Here is a 20,388-nt window from a genome sequence, read left to right as displayed (position 1 = left end):
CTGCAGCATTGAAGGTCCCCAAGAACACAGTGGCCTCCATCATTCTTAAATGGAAGAAGTTTGGAACCACCAAGTCTCTTCCTAGAGCTGGTCGCTTGGCCAAACTGAGCAATCGAGGGAGAAGGGCCTTGGTCAGGGAGGTGACCAAGAACCCGATTGGACCTCTGACAGAGCTCCAGAGTTCCTCTGTGGAGATGGGAGAACCTTCCAGAAGGACAGCCATCTCTGCAGCACTCCACCAATCAGGCCTTTATGGTAGAGAGGTCAGACGGAAGCCACTCCCCAGTGAAAGGCACATGGCAGCCCACTTGGAGTTTGCCAAAAGGCATCTAAAGACTCTCAGACCATGAGAAAGAAGATTCTCAGCAGCTGGGAGATTAGTCAGGATCGAGGAAAAGATGAACGGAGCAAAGTACAGAGAGATCCTTGATGAAAACCTGCTTCAGAGCGCTCAGGACCTCAGACTGGGACGAAGGTTCACCTTCCAATAGGACAACGACCCTAAGCACACAGCCAAGATAACGCAGGAGTGGCTTCGAGACAAGTCTCAAAGTCCTTAATTGGCCCAGCCAGAGCCCGGACTTGAACCCAATCGAACATTTCTGGAAAGACCTGAAAATAGCTGTGCAGTGACGCTCCCCATCCAACCTGACAGAGTTTGAGGGGACCTGCAGAGAAGAATGGGAGAAACTCCCTAAATACAGAGGTGCCAAGCTTCTAGCATCATACCCAAGAAGACTCAAGGCTGTTATCTCTGCCAAAGGTGCTTCAACAAAGTACTGAGTAAAGGGTCTGAATAATTACAGTACCAGTCAAAAGTTTGGACACACCTACTCATTCAAGGGTTTTTCTTAGACAGAAACATCTAGGTTGCAGTACTAGACCCAGACCAGTAAATGTCAACTCAGCACAGTAACAAGGGAACAGTGACTATTGTGACCAGTCTTCCCCCACTCAGGTTGATGGTTAAGTGAAGGCGAATCGCACAGCCATCCAGGAGCTGACAGTGTCTGCACTGGCTAAAAACCTGGAGAAAAGAATATAACCTGCTGCAGGTGAAGCCCAGGGGAACACACATCCCCCAACCCTCCGGAGGTCAGACAAGAGGTGAGGTCCAGGGATATGCCCATCACCTATCCTCCAGAGCACCAACAAGAGAGGCACAGAGATATGCCTCTTCATCACCATCCAGAGCAACGACGAGACAGGGCCCACACTAAGGGTAAATGTCAAGACTGTGTCCAGCAGGGAATTGAAAGCTGCCCTCACTGCTTCCGTTGTGGACAAGGACACAGAGCTGTCGGCTGCCTAAAGAGACAGACGTCGGGAAACGGGTCCAGGACGCTGACGAGGGACAGACAGTGACCGCTGCAAACAAAACGACCCTACTCCAAATGACCTGTGTGAAGACAGAGAAACCAGCTACACGTCAACACACAGGAACACCGACACACACTCAGCCTAAGACACCCAGGGTGAAACACGCCACACAGCGTATTGGGAATAGATGTATGGTCTCATGCCTACAGTATGTAATGGAGTCAAAGATGAGATGTTGTTAGACACTGGGGCACAGGTTTGCATTGTAAGGAGGGCCTGGGTAGAGAACGTTTTGCCAAGTGTTGAGATCCAACCCCTTGAGATTTTGTTAACCGAAGGCCAGCTCCACGTGACCGCAGCAAACGGCACTACTGTCCCCTTTGATGGATGGATTGAAGTGTCCCTGGAGCTTCTGAGTAGTACACATGGGAAAATAGCCATACATGTGCCTATGCTAGTTAGTCAGAGCTGTGTAGACTGTCCACTACTAGGCTTTAATGTCATAGAGGAAGTCAGAGAAAACAGTGAACAGACTGATGATGTCAATCTCAGTGCACTGCTGAGTGAGAGCCTGAATGTAAAAGAAAAAGCTGTTGAAACCATTGTTTCTGCCATTAAAGTTATGACCCACGAAGAAATGTCACTGAGCTGTTTGGTAAAAGTGGGAAAGAAAGGACTTAGTATTCCTACAGGTCAAATAGCTGAGGTTAAATGTAGAATCAGAGCCTGGCCATGTTCTATTCAGCCATGGACAGCCATTGCCCAGAAGGTTTGGAGCTGTTTCCATGCCTTGTGGATGTGCCCTGTGGAGCCTCGAAGGTGGTAAAGATTCCAACTCCACACAACATGACATTTACCTCTCAGAGAACAGTGCTGGGTTGGGTAGAGCTGATGGATGGCATCAGACCTGTCATCACAGCATCAGACTGTCAGAAGAAGCATGTGAGTCAGTCTAGTGATGCTTTCCTGTGCTCCACTCAGCTTCACCATGTTGAGAAGAGAATAGAGAGTCACACACCAGTTGGGTGGGTCCAGAGAAAAACGGCAGCCACCTGTTGACTTAGAACATCTACAGGAAGAGGAACAGAAAATAGTCAGAAGAATACCGTATGAACAATCTGATGTGTCGCACAGGAAGATGGATATATTAGCTACATTCCGAACCTTAGGCTGAAACTCAACTTAAAGGATCATACGACTATCCGGAAAAGTTACAACTCCATTCCAAAACCTCTATACAAATAGGTGAAAGAATAATGTCCAAAACTTACTGGAGAGAGGCTGGATCAAGAAATCCACATCTCCATATTCATCCCCGGTGACCTGCGTGCGCAAGAAGGACAGCAGCCTGCGGTTGTGTGTCAACTTCCGGGACCTAAATCGCTAAACCATCCCTGACCGTCATCTTTTGCCACGGATACAAGACCTGCTGGGTAACCTAGGGGGATACACATGGTTTTCGATACTAGACCCAGGCAGCGCTTACCATGAAGGCTTCGTGGATGAAAGCTCAAGACAAGCCATCGCGTTCAGCACCCCCTGGGGGCTATATGAGTAGGTCCGCATCCCCTTTGGTTTGACCAACACCCCATCTGCTTTCCAGAGGTGTGTGGAAGGAGTTCTAGAGGGCATGAGAGACGACTGCTGTTCGCCATATCGGGGCGATGTTCTCTGCTATTCCAAGACGTTCAGTGAAACATTTGAGAAGTGGAAGACCTGAGAAGAGTGCTTAGTCGGATGAGGAAGCACGGTATCAAACTGCGGGCGAAAAATAGACCTACCTTTCTACCCCAGACAGAGTAGGCCTACCGACACAGAAGAACTTAAGCTTTAACTACTTACTACTCTTCTTCCGTGGCTTAACCCAACGAGAAAAGGTCACAAGTGTTTTCCTAAAAGCTGTCTAGCTTTAAACATCTATTTTACTGAATGTGAATAGCTTAATAAATTGATAGGGACATAATTAGACTACTTCCCAAGCAAAGTTAGTCTCTGAATGTCAAAGAAACCAAACAATGATATCCTCATATGCATCGGAGTCATGTCTTTCCCGGGTATTTTACAGCTTGTTTCTAGCATAAAGCATCGCAGACCAAAGCTCTGTTATAGATCACTTTATATAATAGGATCGTTATCTTTTCTTTTTTTTCTCAATATCTTAAGGAGGGTGGAAGAGATAAATGAATGAAGGGGAAGGGAGAGAGAAGAGGGGGATAAAGAGGAGGTAGAGCGAAAGATAGAGGGAAGCAAAGAGAAGGAGAGAGGGAGGGAGGGAGAGCGAGCGAGATGGGGATTAGAGAAGAGAGAGAGAGAGACATGTCTGTGAGTCTCATATTTTCCCATTGACTGCAATATACTGACGTAAGCTTCAATAGGTTGACGCTCATCTTTTCTTATTGGCACCGCAAAGCTTGCTGGGAGCATGGCCAGTTCACATAAAGCGTTGGTTGGTGCCTAACATGTTGCAAAAACATGACAGGATGGCGTTTTGAGGCTGATAATGGGCAGAGGTCCTGGATTATGTTAGAGAAGAGGTGGGGCAGCTAGCGCAAGCACACAGACATACCACACAAGCACAGACACACAGCAGGAGTCTATAACACCCCCATCACACCGAAGCAGTGACAGCAGCAGCAACAACAAGGCTCTCTCGTACTGTCTGAAGGTGACCTAGCCAATGTCAGTTACAGTACAGCCATTTGCCTGCACTCACAACAAACAGTGCATTAAAAACACACCATGTAGACAGTCCTGAATAACCAGGGTTTACCTGCACTAAGCAAGAACCAGGTTGTCTGCGTGCCTCTACAGGTGCGTGACAAGGAAATCCAACAAGGAAGTGCTGAGGCTGCACAACTGGACTGTTCTGTTTCAGAAGCTCCACCACTTCAGTGTGCAGACCACAAATCAACACACACACACACACACACACACACACCTTTGCATCCAGTCAACAGTGTGGCCCTAACACTTGTTTGTTTTCGTTTTGGAGAACTGAAGAAAGAAAGAAAATTGTGTTTGTTTTCAAACACAATTGTGTGTACAAGTAATTAATCCTTTAAAAAGGGTGAAGCTGTGAACAGAATCGTGTGCTGCTATTGACGCAGTCTGACCTGTCACTATTGGGCTGGACCAGTTTGGGCATACAAAAGAGGCAATGTTTAGAATTATAACGAAAAACGAATGAATTGACTCAGACACAACAGAATGACACTCCAACAACAGTACCAGATTCCATAGAGATTTGGCAACCACAAGCATGACCGCCCAACGTCATACTGATGTCTGCTTCCAAAAATAACTTCCTCCCATCACCCCCTCTTCACCACTCACACCCCTCCCAGTGGACTAGCCTCTTTAAAAAACATTAATTCACAGGAGCAGAAAGCAATTTTCAGCTGGTTTCCACTAGGGAGCCCAACATATGGCAAACTATGGCTCAGGGTCCCACAGTACACTGCTATCTCAGTAAAGCTCTGGTAGTGGAGGAAAACATGTCCTTTGTCTAATCTCTTAAAATAATACACCAACAAGAACATGCCAAGTCAGCCTCCTTCTGCTTCTCCTCTCTGCTCCTCCTCCCCTTCTACATCCCTCCCCTCCCCCACATCACCCTCAACAGTCATTTCAGTGTGTGGTCCTTTTTGCAAATCAATGGTCTCATTAAACTAAAGGGCGATTCCATGCTAGCTTAGCCCCAAAATATTTCACATGCTCTTTACATTTGTATTAGAAACCATTTGAGAAAATCATGATGAAAGGGGCCATTTTAGCCTCCTGTAAGAACCTAATATCTCTGAATTGTACATGATAAAGACAACATCTGGGTGTCATTGTACTCCCTATAGTGTTCTCTAAAATATGGAGTATGTCTTGATTCAGATTTTTTTGTTGTTGATTTATTCAACATATTAATATCTCAAAAGTACCCTTTTTGATTTTGTTCATTTAAGGACATATCGTTTTGAACAATATACTGGAAAGGGAAAGGGGGATACCTAGTCAGTTGCACAACTGAATGCATTCAACGGAAATGTGTCTTCCACATCCAACCCAACCCTTCTGAATCAGAGAGGTGCAGTGGGCTGCTTTAATCGATGTCCACGTCATTGACGCCAGGGGAGCAGTTGTTTTGGGAGGTTAACTGCCTTGCTCAAGGGCAGTACTGCAGATTTTTCTACCTTGCTCCCTCTGAGATTCGAACCAGCGACCTTTCGGTTACTAGACTAATGCTCTTAACCGCTAATTCTGATACATTTTATGAGCAGTACTAACAGAGTGAATGGAAAAATGGATTCAACTGGAACTCCCTCTGCTGGTGATTTGCTGAATCTGCAATCCTAAATGAGGGCTGTGATTGGTTATTGACCTATAATGTCAGAGCACACTATAGTGAGTATAATGACACCAAGATGTTGTCTGTATCAGATACGGTTCACAGATAATAGGCTCTTACAGGAAACATGTATTGGTCTAAAAACAGCTTAAAATGGCCACTCATCATGGATTTCTCAAAAATAATGTGTTACAAATGTAAAAAGCATGTCAAACATCCTCACTCCCAATGAATTTTCTGTTAGAATTACAAGAACAAATCTCACATACCAAAAATATGGAATCACCCTAAAGGTCACACCTCCTCTTTTCATTCTACTTGACTTTCATCCTCTTGCATTGATCCAAGAAACACACAAAGAGGGAGGGAGCAACACAAAACACTACTGCTGACTAACTACAGTGTGTGTGTGTGTTCCTGCTGTTGGTGTGAATTAATGGAAGACGCCCTGGTAACCCAATGACACAGATGAGGAGAGACATGGAGGGTTTTAATTCCATCTACGCTGCTCAGTTGTCCAGGCAACACTCTCTATGACGTCACCATTCCGTCCCATTCCGGATAAAAGAGCTGTGCTCCAGAGCCCCCGGGGGAAAAGGTGAGATTGTCCCTTTTAACGCTGTCATGGTTGCTTCCTGCAAGCTGCTTGTCATTCCTCTGTGATACAGCAGGTTTGATGCAACAACACCCATTTATTTTAGTCACATATTACTGTAAGGTGACAAGACTTTACATTTTAATCAGGGAGCTGAATTCTTTTTAAAATAATATATATATACAGACACACACGTTCAAAAGTTTGGGGACACTTAGAAATGTTCTTGTTTTCAAAAGAAAATCAAATTTTTTGTTCATTAAAATAACATCAAATTGATCAGAAATACAGTGTAGACATTGTTAGTTGTAAACGACTATTGTAGCTGGAAACGGCTGATTTTTTATGGAATATCTACATAGGCGTACAGAGGCCTATTATCAGCAACCATCACTCCTGTGTTGTTGCTGATAATGGCACGTTGTGTTAGCAAATCCAAGTGTATAATTTTAAAAGGCTAATTGATCATTAGAAAACCATTTTGCAATTATGTTACCACAGCTGAAAACGAATCTTCTGATTAAAGAAGAAATAAAACTGGCCTTCTTTAGACTAGTTGAGTATCTGGAGCATCAGCATTTGTGGGTTCGATTACAGGCTCAAAATGGCCAGAAACAAAGAACTTTCTTCTGAAACTCGTCAGTCTATTCTTGTTCTGAGAAATGAAGGCTATTCCATAAAAGAAACTGCCAAGAAACTAAAGATCTCGTACAACACTGTGTACTACTCCCTTCACAGAACAGGCCAAATTGGCTCTAACCAGAATAGAAAGAGGAGTGGGAGGCCCTGGTGCAAAACTGAGCAAGACGACAAGTACATTAGAGTGTCCAGTTTGAGAAACAGATGCCTCATAAGTCCTCAACTGGCAGCTTCATTAAATAGTACCCGCAAAAGACCAGTCTCAACGTCAACAGTGAAGAGGCGACTCCGGGATGCTGGCCTTCTAGGCAGAGTAGCAAAGAAAAAGCCATATCTCAGACTGGCCAACAAAAATAAGATGGGCAAAAGAACACAGACACTGGACAGAGGAACTCTGCCTAGAAGGCCAGCATCCTGGGGTCACCTCTTCACTGTTCTGGGTGCCTTATAAGGATCTGACGATGAGTGGGTAATCTCCCTTTACCATCGGTCCTATTTGCCAATGTACAATCAATGGATAATGAAATAGATTAACTACGATCATGTATATCCTACCAACAGGACATTAAAAACTGTAATAGCTGTCGTAGCTGAACGATGACATGAATAACATACAGCTGGCGGGTTTTACGCTTTTTCAGCAGGATAGAACAGCGGCCTCTGGTAAGACAAGGGGTGGCGGTCTATGTATACTTGTAAACAACAGCTGGTGCATGAAATCTAAGGAAGTCTCGAGGTTTTGCTCGCCTGAGGTAGAGTATCTCATGATAAGCTGTAGACCACACCATTTACGAAGAGAAAGTTTTCAACTATATTCTTTGTAGCTGTCTATTTACCACCACAAACCGATGCTGGATCTAATACCGCACTCAATGAGCTGTATACGGCCATAAGCAAACAGGAAAACGCTCATCCAGAGGCAGCGCTCCTAGTGGCCAGAGACTTTGATGCAGGAAAACTTAAATCTGTTTTATCTCATTTCTACCAGCATGTTACATGTGCAACCAGAGGGGGGGGGGCTCTAGACCACCTTTACTCCACACACAGAGACGCGTACAAAACTCTCCCTCACCTTCCATTTGGCAAATCTGACCATAATTCTATCCTCCTGATTCCTGCTTACAAGCAAAAACTAAAGTAGGAAGCAGCAGTGACTTGGTCAATAAAAAAATTGGTCAGATTAAGCAGATGCTAAGCTACAGGACGGTTTTAGTAGGACAGACTGGAACATGTTCCGAGATTCTTCTGATGGCATTGAGGAGTACACCACATCAGTCACTGGCTTCATCAATAAGTGCATCGATGACATTGTCCCCACAGTGACTGTACGTACATACCCCAACCAGAAGCCATGGATTACAGGCAACATCAGCACTGAGCTAAAGGGTAGAGCTGCCGCTTTCATGGAGCGGACCCTGCCCTCTGACAAACCATCAAACAGGCAAAGCGCCAATATAGGACTAAGACTGAATCGTACAACACCGGCTCCGGTGTTCGTGTATGTGGCAGGGCTTGCAAACTATTACAGACTACAAAGAGAAGCACAGCCACGAGCTGCCCAGTGACACAAGCCTACCAGACAAGCTAAATTACTTCTATGCTCGCTTAGAGGCAAGTAACACTGAAACATGCATGAGAGAATCAGCTGTTCCAGACGACTGTATGATCACGCTCTATGTAGCCAATGTGAGTAAGACCTTTAAAACAGGTCAACATTCACAAGGCAGACTGATTACCAGGACGTATACTCTGAGCATGCATTGAGCTAAGCTAAACGCCCTCGGACTAAACACCTTCCTCTGCAACTGGATCCTGGACATCCTGAAGGGCTGCCTCAAGGTGGTAAGGGTAGGTAACAACACATCCACCACACTGATCCTCAACACGGGGGCCCCTCAGGGATGCGTGCTCACAACAGTGATAGGCCTGATCACCGACAACGATGAGACAGCCTGTAGGGAGGAGGTCAGACACCTAGCCGTGAGGTGCCAGGACAACAACCTCTCCCTCAACGTGATCAAGACAAATGAGATGATTGTGGACAACAGGATAAGGAGGACCGAGCACACCCCCATTCTCATCGATGGGGCTGTAGTGGAGCAGGTTGAGAGCTTCAAGTTCCTTAGTGTTCACATCACCAACAAACTAACATGGTCCAATCACACTAAGAAAGTCGTGAAAAGGGCACGACAAAACCTATTCCCCCTCAGTAGACTGAAAAGATTTGGCATTGGTCCTCAGATCCTCAAAAAGTTCTACAGTTGCACCATAGAGAGCATCCTGACTGGTTGCATCAGTGCCTGGTATGGCAAATGCTTGGCCTCTGACCACAATGCACTACATACAGTGGGGTAGTGCGTACGGTCCAGTACATCACAAGGGCCAAGCTTCCTGCCATCCAGGACCTCTATACCAGGCGGTGTCAGTGGAAGGCCCTAAAAATTGTCAAAGACTCCAGCCACCCTCGTGATAGACTGTTCTCTCTGCTACCGCACGGCAAGCAGGACCGGAGCGCCAAGTCTAGGTCCAAAAAGCTTCTTAACAGCTTCTACCCTCAAGCCATAAGACTCCTGAACAGGTAATTAAAGTGCTACCCAGACCCCTCTTTTACACTGCTGCTACTCTATACCGGTACCCCCTGTATATAGCTATTCTTATTTTACTGGTGCTGTTTAATTATTTGTTACTTTTATTTTTTTTTAACTTACAGTGTAGTTTCAAGAAAAAAGTGTTAAAGGGCGTGTAAGTAATTTCACTGTTGTATTCGGCACGTGACAAATACAATTCGATTTGATTTTAAGCACTTGAGACTTACCAGAAAGACTCACAGCTGTAATCAGTGTGAAAGGTACTTCTACAAAGTGACTCAGGGGTGTGAATGCTTATTTAAAATAGATATCTATATTTCATTTTCAATACATTTACAAAAACATGTTTTCACTTTGCCATAATGGGGTAAATGTGTGTAGATGGATGAGAGAAAAAACATATTTAATCCATTTTGAATTCAGGCTGTAACACAACAAAATGTGGAATAAGTCAGGGGGTATGAATAGACCAAAATTGGTGTCATTCAGTTTTACAGTTAAGCATCATATGACAGCTTTGTATCACCTACAGATGTAACATTATGGAGTCTCAAAGGAGGCCTGGGTAAGGCCAAAATGTCACAAATAGACCAACTTCAATTAATTATTTCTCAATTATGCTTTAAGATAGAAAAGTGAAATATATGTCAACAATCCTTCCTCCAAAAGGAACTGTATATTGATAACATTTCGTGAAAATACTAGAAATATCATGGTCCTGTTTTGTTCTAGTTTAGTGAGGAATCACCCGTAAGGTAGAGAGAGATGGGTAATACATTGATTTTGATCAGAGTATCATTGGTAACGTTAGTGTTCAACACAGGTTTTGAAGTATAGCTATAAATTCCTCAATAAAAGTCAGCATTCAGGATAACATCAACAATTTTCTCTACCAAAGGGCGAAAACTTTGGCAAATAACAATGCAATTAAAGACATTTATATTTTAGTGTAAAACGAACACATTTACAAAATACAATGTTGTTACTGGAGTAAACCAGTGACGCTACACATTTGCTTACACCCATATGAGTAGGAAACTGACCATGGCAAGACTGACAACGGCATCATGCAAAAGTGAGAGAAACCCTAGGCCTGTGTAACACAAAGATAGGTATCCTAATCCTACACATCCATACCGACTATATTCTGTGGAAGTTCCGTTACATGTGCTGTCGTCGCCTAGAAAATTTGAATTGTTTATTCTCACCAATCTGGTTGACACCTCGATAGCTCTACACTCACCTGTGTTATGGACTCGTTTCCAAGCGCAAAGTGGAAAAGGTCCAGAGCTGTAAATTGTCAAAAAGCAGTTTTCATTGCCTTCTTGGAATCGATAAAGTATGTTGAAGTCAGTGAAAATCGCGTCGTGTACACTTTCTTGTGTAAAAAGTAATTAATTGTTTTTCAATCAACATAAACCTACCGTTATGACCAACTCTGTCGCCTTTGCGCCTACCGCGATTTCGCTAAATTGCGCAGCTGAATGACAGACGGGGAACGACCTTCTCTCTGAATACATGGAATGGTGGGAACGCTGGCTGGAGGACTGAAGTTGTGACATTTCTTCCCATCCTCTCCTTCTCAATATGCAGGGCGCCCTCTGCCTGTGAGCCTGCCTGCCTGTTGCTCAATCTCATAGCTAGGCCTACAGTGTTTAGTCTGACACCAGCTCTCGAAGTCCTTCTATTCCTACTGTAGAGAAAATTGGAAAGAGATTTAACTCCTGGTTATTAAGAGATCTTTCTTTATCTGGGCGTGTACTTTGATCAAAATCTGAAGGTCTGTCCAGATTAGTTTATACCTCCCTTGCCTTGGATGTTCCTCTGTTAGTAACTAAAATTGATACTAAATTATTTAACTTCATATGGAGGAATAAACCTCATTATTTAAGAAAAGCGGTAATATGTAGCACCCAAGGTGAGGGAGGGTTGAATGCTCTGGATTTTAAAACCTGTAATATAATATTTAAGATTAAATGGATACAAAACTATTTAAGAAAAAGGATTGCATTTGGAATATTATCCCTATAATATTCCAACAGATTGGTGGTCTAGAATTCTTACTCAAATGCAACTTAGTTATGGGTAAAATCCCTATTAAGCTTGCAAACTTTCATAAACAAGTACTTCCAACCTGGAACCTCATGTACAAACACAATTTTTCCCCACATAGGTATACAATCTGGAATAATAAAGACATAAAATACAAAAACAAGTCTTTATTTTTCCAGAACTGGTTTGACAACAACATTATTTGGGTTAAACAATTAGTGAATAATGATGGACAACTATATGATTATCCAGAATTTATGAGGACACACAATGTTACATTCACTCCTGAGAACTATCAAATAGTTGTTAGAGCTGTCCCTAAAGGTGCTATTCTTCTTTTAGGAGAATATAACAATTCTCCAAGTGCAGCTGTTGAGGATTTTGTAGCCTCAATACAATTATAAGGAATTTACATTTTAAACTATAAATGTATTAACATATAAGGAAACTATGTAAATATGTTACTATTCCCTCTGCTAAAATGTACTGGAATGCAGCCCTAGGACAAGTGAACTGGAACAAAGTTTCGTTGTTGTCAAGTAAATATTGTATATCTAATAAGGTGAAAGAAGTATCATACAAACTCATTCATAGAATCTATCCTGTAAAGACCTTTATTATACACAGATTTAAAATAGCTATTGATAACAAATGTGTATTTTGTGGTTGTGACCCAGAAGCTCTTGACCATTTATTTTGGGACTGTTCTTATGTAAGAAGATTTGAGTTAGAAGATTTTATATTAAAAGAAACAACTATTAATGTTAATCTGAGAGACTCTGATATTATTTTATTTTGATCCAAATGATATGGACCCTGACTTAACTTTCATTGTTCATTTGTTTATCTTTCATGGAAGATTCTTTATCCATAAAATGAAGTGGGCAGAGAACAAACCCCTTTTCACATTATTTAAGATAGAATTTAAATATTATTTTGAAATGATCAGTAAATGTAAAAACAAAAAAAGCAATACGCACCATAAAAGTATTTAACAAATTGAAAATTAATTTTGATATGTAATATCCCTGTCTGTTAGGTTTATGTACTCTTGTTTGTATATTTCTTTTTTTGTGTGTATTTGTTTTGTATTTGTTGTGTTCATAATTAAAAAATAAATAAATAAAAAGCTCTTTGCTGTGTAGTCACGTGGGTCGCGTCAGCCACGCTGTACCGATGCTTGAATGAAACGTAGGCATTCTATTAAAATACTTATCAAGTTCAAGTTTATTTGCACCCACATACTGTAACAGTCAATACCAAACTAGAATGCATGGGCATGACAAATCGCATATCATAAATTTGACAATGCACATTTATATAATGATAAGGTAAAATATCATAGTGTCTATCATTGGCAAAGTGAATAAATTGACAAATGATATGACGTCATGATATGCATGTCATAGCGCTTTACCACATCTATGAGGATAATGCTCCCAACATCAAGTCATAGATAGAGTGTGACATTGTATAATATATTTATATACAGTGGGGTACGAAATTATTGACACCCTTGATAAAGATGAGCAATAATGACTGTCTACATAAAATAAATAATGCAAATACTGATCTATATTGTATGTTCAAAGAAATTAGGAAATTATATTATACTTATACAATTGCTCAGAGAAAGAGATTTAGTTTAACAAGTAATAATAGTTTTTCTCAAAAAGGTAGGGGTCCAAAATTATTGACACCCCTAAATGACACAATACATTATTTACTATTCATTTCTATTTGGCACAAAATAATCTGAAACAACCAAAACGAACTGCACATTCAACAAATCTGATCTAACAAAGTGGATATTTGTAAAATCCGTAATGATGTATGTATGTAACAGGCCCACAATGGTTGGTTACCTAAGTCGACATTTACATTTTGATCATTTAGCACAGGGGTTGCCAAACGTTTTCACTCGGGCCCCCCTTCTAGCATTGGGGGAACATCCCGCGGCCTCCCTGCTCGCGCACCACGTCTATTTCTATGGGCACAAGCATTGTTCACGACACAAACTGTTCACACCCCTCTTGTTGGTGGAAAGAATTTTGCAGGATTAAAGTTTATTTCCTGCAATTCCCCCCCAAAAATCAAGGGCTGCAAAGAAAATGATGCCGTTTTACAGCAAATGTTCTTGTATTTCTATGCGTTTTACCATGTCTAAACAATATAAAAATGAGCTAGTTAATCTGGACATGTCTGACAAGTTATAAATAGATCTCAAAGGTATGCAATAACTAACATGACAAGAGAAACTGATGATGCACTACCCAATTTCAAAATTGCAACTTGCGCATTCTATTATAAACATTTTCAAGAGCAAGTTTAAAGCCAGACTGAGTTACTTAAAAAAAAATATATATATATACATATATACAGCACATTCGGAAAGTATTGAGACCCCTTCCTTTTTTCCACATTTTGTTACAGCCTTATAGTAAAATGGATTAAATAAAAACAAATCCTCATCAATCTACACACAGTACCCCATAATGACAAAGCAAAAACATTTTTTTTTTACATTTTTGCAAATGTATTAAAAATTTAAAACTGAAATACCTTATTTACATTAGTATTCAGACCCTTTGCTTTGAGACTCAAAAGTGAGCTAAAATGCATCCTGCTTCCTTTGATCATCCTTAAGATGTTTCTACAACTTGAGCAATTAGGACCTCTTACTGGGGGCGAAGGTTCACCATCCAACAGGACAACGACCTTAAGCACAGACAAGACAACGCAGAGGTGCCTTCGGGACAAGCCTCTGAATGTCCTTGAGTGGCCCAGCCAGAGCCCGGACTTGAACCCGATAGAACATCTCTGGAAAGACCTGAAATAGTTGTGCAGAGACACTCCCCATCCAACCTGACAGAGCTTGAGAGGATCTGCAGAGAAGAATGGGTGTGCCAAGCTTGTAGTGTCATACCCAATAATGCTCAAGGCTGTAATCGCTGCTAAATGTGTTTCAACAAAGTACTGAGTAAAGGGTCTGAATATTTACGTAAAGTTGATAATTCAGTTTCATTTTTTACACATTTGCATACATTTCAAAAACCTGTCATTAAAAACTGGCATTATGGCATTATGGGGTATTGTGTGTAGATGAGGGAAAAATAATTTAATACATTTTAGAATAAGGCTGTAATGTAACAAAATGTGCAAAAAGTCAAGGGGTCTGAATACTTACAAAATGCACTGTATATATCAGTAGTTATCCAATAAGAAACACTATTTTCAGTATCCTTTGTAAAATGTTTTTTGGGGGGAGGGCCGACATCTCGCACACCAGTTTGGGAACCACTGATTTAGCAGACTCTTATGCAGAGCAACTTACAGTCAGTGCACATTAGACTCATTGCAAGTATTTTACATTCCAGTATATTACAGTTTTCCCATTTAGAATAATTTAGCAAGATGTGTGAACATTGGATTTACATTGCTTGGAATATGGTGGAAATGTATCATAACAGCATATTGTATGACTTTTTGGTCATAGTAAAAAAAAAATGTACAGCTTTTGTCCATGAGGATGAAAAACTAAGGGGGCTAACATAGTACAGTTAACAAAAAAATAGGAAATGACTGTAAATAACTCCACAAAACATGAAGAGGAAGGATTGGTCTCTATAAAACATGTTAACTTTATTGCTTAAAGAATACAACTTTATAGAAGGCATGTGAATGTGTATCACACCTAGAGGTTACCAATCTTTACATTTTTAAACAATTCACAACGCAACTTTTTCATTCCACACTGGAGGGGGAAAAAAGAGTGTGCCCCAAATGGCACCCTATTCCCTACATGGTGCACTACTTTTGACTAGAGCCAAAGTATTCATATGCACTAAAGGAAATAGGCTGCCATTTGGGACACAAACAAAAACAGATTAAGCCAAGATGATAAAGCATTTTTATCAAAGTGAAAGTTACCATCAGCATTGTGAACAGTAACCTGAGTGCACACTGCACCCAAGTCTCTTTATTCTACACATGGAACCTACACCTTGGCCTCATCTCATATATTCAGGGTTGTTAAGCTGTATCCCACATTGCACCCTATTCCCTATATAGTGCACTATGACCAAGGCCAATTGGGTTCTGGTAAAAAGTATTGCACTATATAAGAAAGACGATGCCATTCGGGATGCAACCTATATATTTGGTTCTATGAGTCAAAAAGATTCTGAAACGAGTAGCTAATCAATTAGCAATACTGTAGGTGAACATAAGAAAAAAGCATCAACCTACTTAGATAATGACTGAGCTAAAATAAAACAAAAAGCATTTTCAAACCCAATTTTACAAATCAAATACATATTCACAACCCCTCTAAGTGTTTCAGAAATATTGTGTGCAACCCAAATGGCACCCTATTCCCATTATAGTGCAATACTTGACCAGGGCCTATAGGGTTCTGGTCAAATGTAATGAACTATATAGGACATAGGGTGCTGTTTGGGACACATCCGTCCTGTTAAACAAACATACGAAGGGGGTAAGGAACTATTTATGTCAAAACTACTACCCAAAAAGGACCACAAACGGGTAGGAGGAATAAGTAAAGCCCACCTTTGGCAAAGAGTGAGGAGCTGTTCTCCTGAACCCCCCAAATAATCTAGTAGAAACACAATCTAAAAGGAGCCGTACCTGAACTGTACTAACGTTCTTTTCTCAACATAGCCAAAACCATGATACTTTTTTTCAATACACTTTCTACCTTCAGCAGCATGTTCCATTCTACCTTGCATCCAACAATAATCTCCAAATCACACAGCACATGACAATTCCATGACAGAGTTAACATTTGATTTGTGATTGGCAAAAATAAAATTTCAGCTGAGTGGAGGAATGCTTGAAAATGCATCTTTATCCAAATATGTGCGTTTTCAGATATTACTGTCAAAAACAACAAAAAATATGTCTATCTATATAGCTTGAAACTGTCCATAACAATGTGTACGCCTGATACTGGACTGGTGAGATTACGCGCATTATGTCTCTACATAGCTCAGATCTCTACCAATGAGAGCATTGGGAGAGAGAGAGGGCTGCTTGCTGACACTGTCCAAAGAAAAGGGATATGGCCTGGGTCGTGTTCAATAGGCACGAAACAGGGAGAAAACAGCCTGAAACGGGGTGGTAGCCTACTATCTGTAGTTATCCAATAAGAAACGCTTGCTTTGAGTATCCGTTGCAAATTGTTTTGCTACGGTGTGCCCTTTGGAAGACGACCCTGCCTTCTTGTTGTTGCCCAAATTCCAGTCCCAGGGGTCATCATCACATGTCATCCTCGTCATCCTCGTCCTGTGAGGAGCCAGCCTGCTGTCCAGCACTGGCAGATGCTGCAGCCAACTGGGCCTGCTGGGCAGCCTGCTGCATCTGGAGCCACTCCTGCTGGGCTAGCTCTGCTTGCTGCTGCCGTGCCTGGAACACAATAAACAAGTTAGTCAGGGTTAGTGATTCAGGTTGTGTGTAACACCACAACTCTACACATATACTGTCCCCCACCAGAGACCGGGGTTCACTTCCCAGTCCAGGCTCTCATTTTTGTACCGTCTCTCCTGTAGAAACTGGTGTTGGGAATTGACATGTTCATGTGTGAAGGGTATTAATCAAAGATGCGATCATCAGGCAATGTACACTTACCATGTGATCTGTGTGTGAAAGTGTAGTCAGACATGCAGCAGGAAATGGTCTGACTCCTATTAGGTTATGCAACTTGAACCTCCTAACACAGGTTATCAGTCTTGATCTTATTACTGTGTCTTGATAGCCTGGTCCCAGATTGTTTTGGGCTGACAGCTTAGTCCCAGATCGGTTTGTGCTTTTGCCAACTCTATTGTGGCATGACAGCACAAACAGAATAGCACTCAGACTACAAACTTGAACATTACCTTAGCAAAGAGTTCCTGTTGTTGTCTGAGGAGCTCTTCCTCTGGGATACCCAGGTTTTCCAGGCGAGAGCTGGCCTTTCTCCTCTTAAGTGCTACAGTTTTACATTCCTGCAAGACATCCTTCACCTCTGTGATGTACGACGCAAAACCCAGGCTTTCAAGTGCTGTGGAAAATTATGAATACAAGGTTAGGGGGGAAAAAACTGAAAACTATCTTGTCACTTGATTATTGAGGACCTAATAGTGCACAGCTAGCCTGGATCGATATCTGATTGTTTTGAGCTGGTAAGACAGAACAAAATTTGGGACCAGGCTAGTATATAGCTAACATAGACATCAACTTCAAAACACATGGCAAGAAAGGGAAACACCCACACAGTACAATAATGCATTGAAACCTGATGCACTGAATAGATAAAGACAATAATCACTAACCATTAATAACATGTTCAGGAGATATAGTCTTCTTTTCAGACTTGTTACATATTTCATTCGCCTCTGATGAAATTAGATGTATGAACTCTGTGCAACAGTTCACAACAAGTTCCCTCGCATCGTTGGCAACCCGTACATTGGGCAAAGTTTCTTTGATCATTTTGTTGATAGCTGCCCTGGGAATGGTGAGGTCGTCATCGTTTCCCGACGAAGAAGCCATCGTATTCCAGAAAACTAGCAAGCTTGTCAAGTTAACGTAGTACAAACGAAACTGGAAGAAAGCCTTGCTTTGATAGTAGGGTTTCGTAGCGGTCTTTGTGTTGAACAATGTCGTGAGTTAGAAGCTAACATTAACGTTAGCTAGTTAGCCGAACTCGGAGTAGTTGGTTTTGAAAAGTTATTAAACTAAACAACGTTTGCTATGTATAGCAACCTAGTTAGTTACAAGACAAATGCCCATTGACACAGCACACCATAATGCTACTGCAGAGACGTTGGATGTAACGGAAAAGTCAACGTAAATATGATGGCAGGGAGAAAACTAGCTAGCGAGTTACGTTAGCTATGGTCCCCCTCGCAACGTCGTTAGCTAGCAACAACATTGCTTTGCAGCGGCTTTTGAGGACATGGCTACGCTAGCAAGCGTTTCGTTGGGATCATTTCGTAACGCAGTGTTGATCCCCCCAAAAAATTCTAACAAAATATTGTATGCACTGAAAGATAATTGCTGTTCCTTTATCGTCCGAATTAAATACTTTAATTAATTAATTATCTTATGTCTGCTTCATCAGCACTGAAATGTCTCCGGAAACGAACAAAATCCATATCCGGTATATAATTTTTTTCACAGTGCCTGTGCTGGCGACCAAAGACACATGTCGCCGCCTACTGTGTTGGAGGCGAAATAATACTGTCATAAAAATGTGGGCCAAGACTACAAGTAGACCTATGGCTATAATACTTGGATTTGCAAGATCATTTCGCTTTCCACATTAGACTGAAACAAGTATTGCTGTGGACCTTTACCATATTAGTTTCATCACATGTCACCATATTCCTGTTTTGTGTTTGTTCAGGGCAAACAAAAAGTGGATATAATAATGCTTAGGTAGTGGTTAATATTGGATTATCCTTCAATACAACGGGGGCTTTGAATGCTAGTGCAATATACCCTCTGAATCATTACTGACCCAGTAGATAACATTGTTACATAATTGGATCTCCACACAATTTATCAGTGGATCCTTTTATTGTAGGCTCTGTCAATACAAAAGTCCATTGAGATTACCCAGTAAAAATAAAATCTAAAATTCAAAGGTAACTTATCCATCAGCATTTGAAGCTGTACATTTTCAACATAAACACTCTTCAAGACACAACCATTATACTTTTATGTTGCTTTATAATTGATAATAAAAAGGGTAATTTGATCACAAAATGTTGTGTTTAATAATTTTGCCACTGTCATTTTTTGTTCTGATTATGGAGCATAAAAGGGTGCATATAGTGAAGGCTTTAAAATGCTTGAAGGGAGTATCATGTATCAGGGATAGGGATATCATGTGGACGTGGAAGTTTGTGGTCTATCTGTACTCTGCAAAGTAACATACAGTGCATGCGGAAAGAATGTAGACGCCATGACTTTTTCCACATTTTGTTAAGTTACAGCCTTATTCTAAAATTTATTAAATGTTTTTTTGTACTCATAAATCTACACACAATACCCCATAATGACAAAGTGAAAACAGGTGGTGGTTGCAAATTTATAAAAAATAGAAAACAGAAATACATGATTAACATAAGTATTCAGACCATTTGCTATAAGACTCAAAATTGAGCTCAGGTGCATCCTGTTTCCATTGATCATCCTTTAGATGTTTCTACAACTTGATTGGAGTCCAGCTTTGATAAAATTAATTCATTGGTCATGATTTGAAAAGGCACACACCTGTCTATATAAGGTCCCACAGGTGACAACGCATGTCCGAGCAAAAACCAAGCCATGAGGTCGAAGGAATTGCCGTAGAGCTCAGAGACAAGATTGTGTTGAGGCACAGATCTGGGAAAGGGTACCAGAACATTCCTGCAGCATTGAAAGCCCCCAAGAACACAGTGGCCTCCATCATTCTTAAATGGAAGAAGTTTGGAACCACTAAGACTCTTCCTAGAGCTGGCCACCTGGCCAAACTGAGCAATCGGGGGAGAAGGGCCTTGGTCAGGGAGGTGACCAAGAACCCGATGGTCACTCTGACAGAGCTCCAGAGTTTCTCTGTGGAGATGGGAGAACCTTCCAGAAGGACAACAATCTCTGCAGCACTCCACCAATCAGGTCTTTATGGTAGAGCGGCCAGACTGAAGCCGCTCCTCAGTAAAAGGCACATGGTTTTATAACGGCGCCGGAGGAGATGGCTGCCGTTTTACGGTCCCCTAACCAATTGTGCGATTGTGTGTGTTTTTTTGCGTTATTGTAAGTTATTTTGTACATAAGAGATGGTGGCAGAAACATTATGACCGAAAAGAGCTTCTAGA

The 20,388-nt window shown here is 41.5% G+C and overlaps 2 protein-coding genes across 2 annotated transcripts in view; both read right to left on the bottom strand.

The window, feature by feature from the left end:
• The window catches only part of LOC111972371 (guanine nucleotide-binding protein G(I)/G(S)/G(O) subunit gamma-12-like), a 60,959-nt gene extending 50,101 nt beyond the window's left edge, over nt 1-10,858 (bottom strand). The window contains exon 1 of the mRNA XM_023999408.2: nt 10,722-10,858. The gene's annotated coding sequence lies outside the window, so the exon portion shown is untranslated. The remainder of the gene's footprint in view (nt 1-10,721) is intronic.
• Nucleotides 10,859-16,417: 5,559 nt separating this feature from the next.
• LOC111972370 (protein Dr1) lies at nt 16,418-18,667 on the bottom strand. Its single transcript, XM_023999405.2, has 3 exons — nt 17,860-18,667; nt 17,425-17,588; nt 16,418-16,954 (listed from the first exon to the last, which is right to left on the bottom strand). The coding sequence occupies exons 1-3, from the start codon at nt 18,077-18,079 to the stop codon at nt 16,808-16,810; spliced, it is 531 nt and encodes a 176-aa protein (XP_023855173.1). The 5' UTR covers nt 18,080-18,667; the 3' UTR covers nt 16,418-16,807.
• Between the last annotated feature and the right edge of the window lie 1,721 nt (nt 18,668-20,388).

This window comes from Salvelinus sp. IW2-2015, linkage group LG13 (genome assembly GCF_002910315.2).
Source record: "Salvelinus sp. IW2-2015 linkage group LG13, ASM291031v2, whole genome shotgun sequence".
Taxonomy (NCBI): Eukaryota; Metazoa; Chordata; class Actinopteri; order Salmoniformes; family Salmonidae; genus Salvelinus; species Salvelinus sp. IW2-2015.
Note: the sequence above shows the minus strand (reverse complement) of the source record. Positions and strands in the feature narration are given on the sequence as shown.

Coding starts and splice junctions, on each gene's coding strand:
- LOC111972370 (XM_023999405.2), bottom strand. CDS start 18,079: ATGGCTTCTTCGTCGGGAAACGATGACGACCTCACCATTCCCAGGGCA. Junction 17,589..17,859: donor TCCTGAACATGTTATTAATG/GTTAGTGATTAT, acceptor AATTTTCCACAG/CACTTGAAAGCCTGGGTTTT. Junction 16,955..17,424: donor AACAGGAACTCTTTGCTAAG/GTAATGTTCAAG, acceptor ATTGTGTTCCAG/GCACGGCAGCAGCAAGCAGA.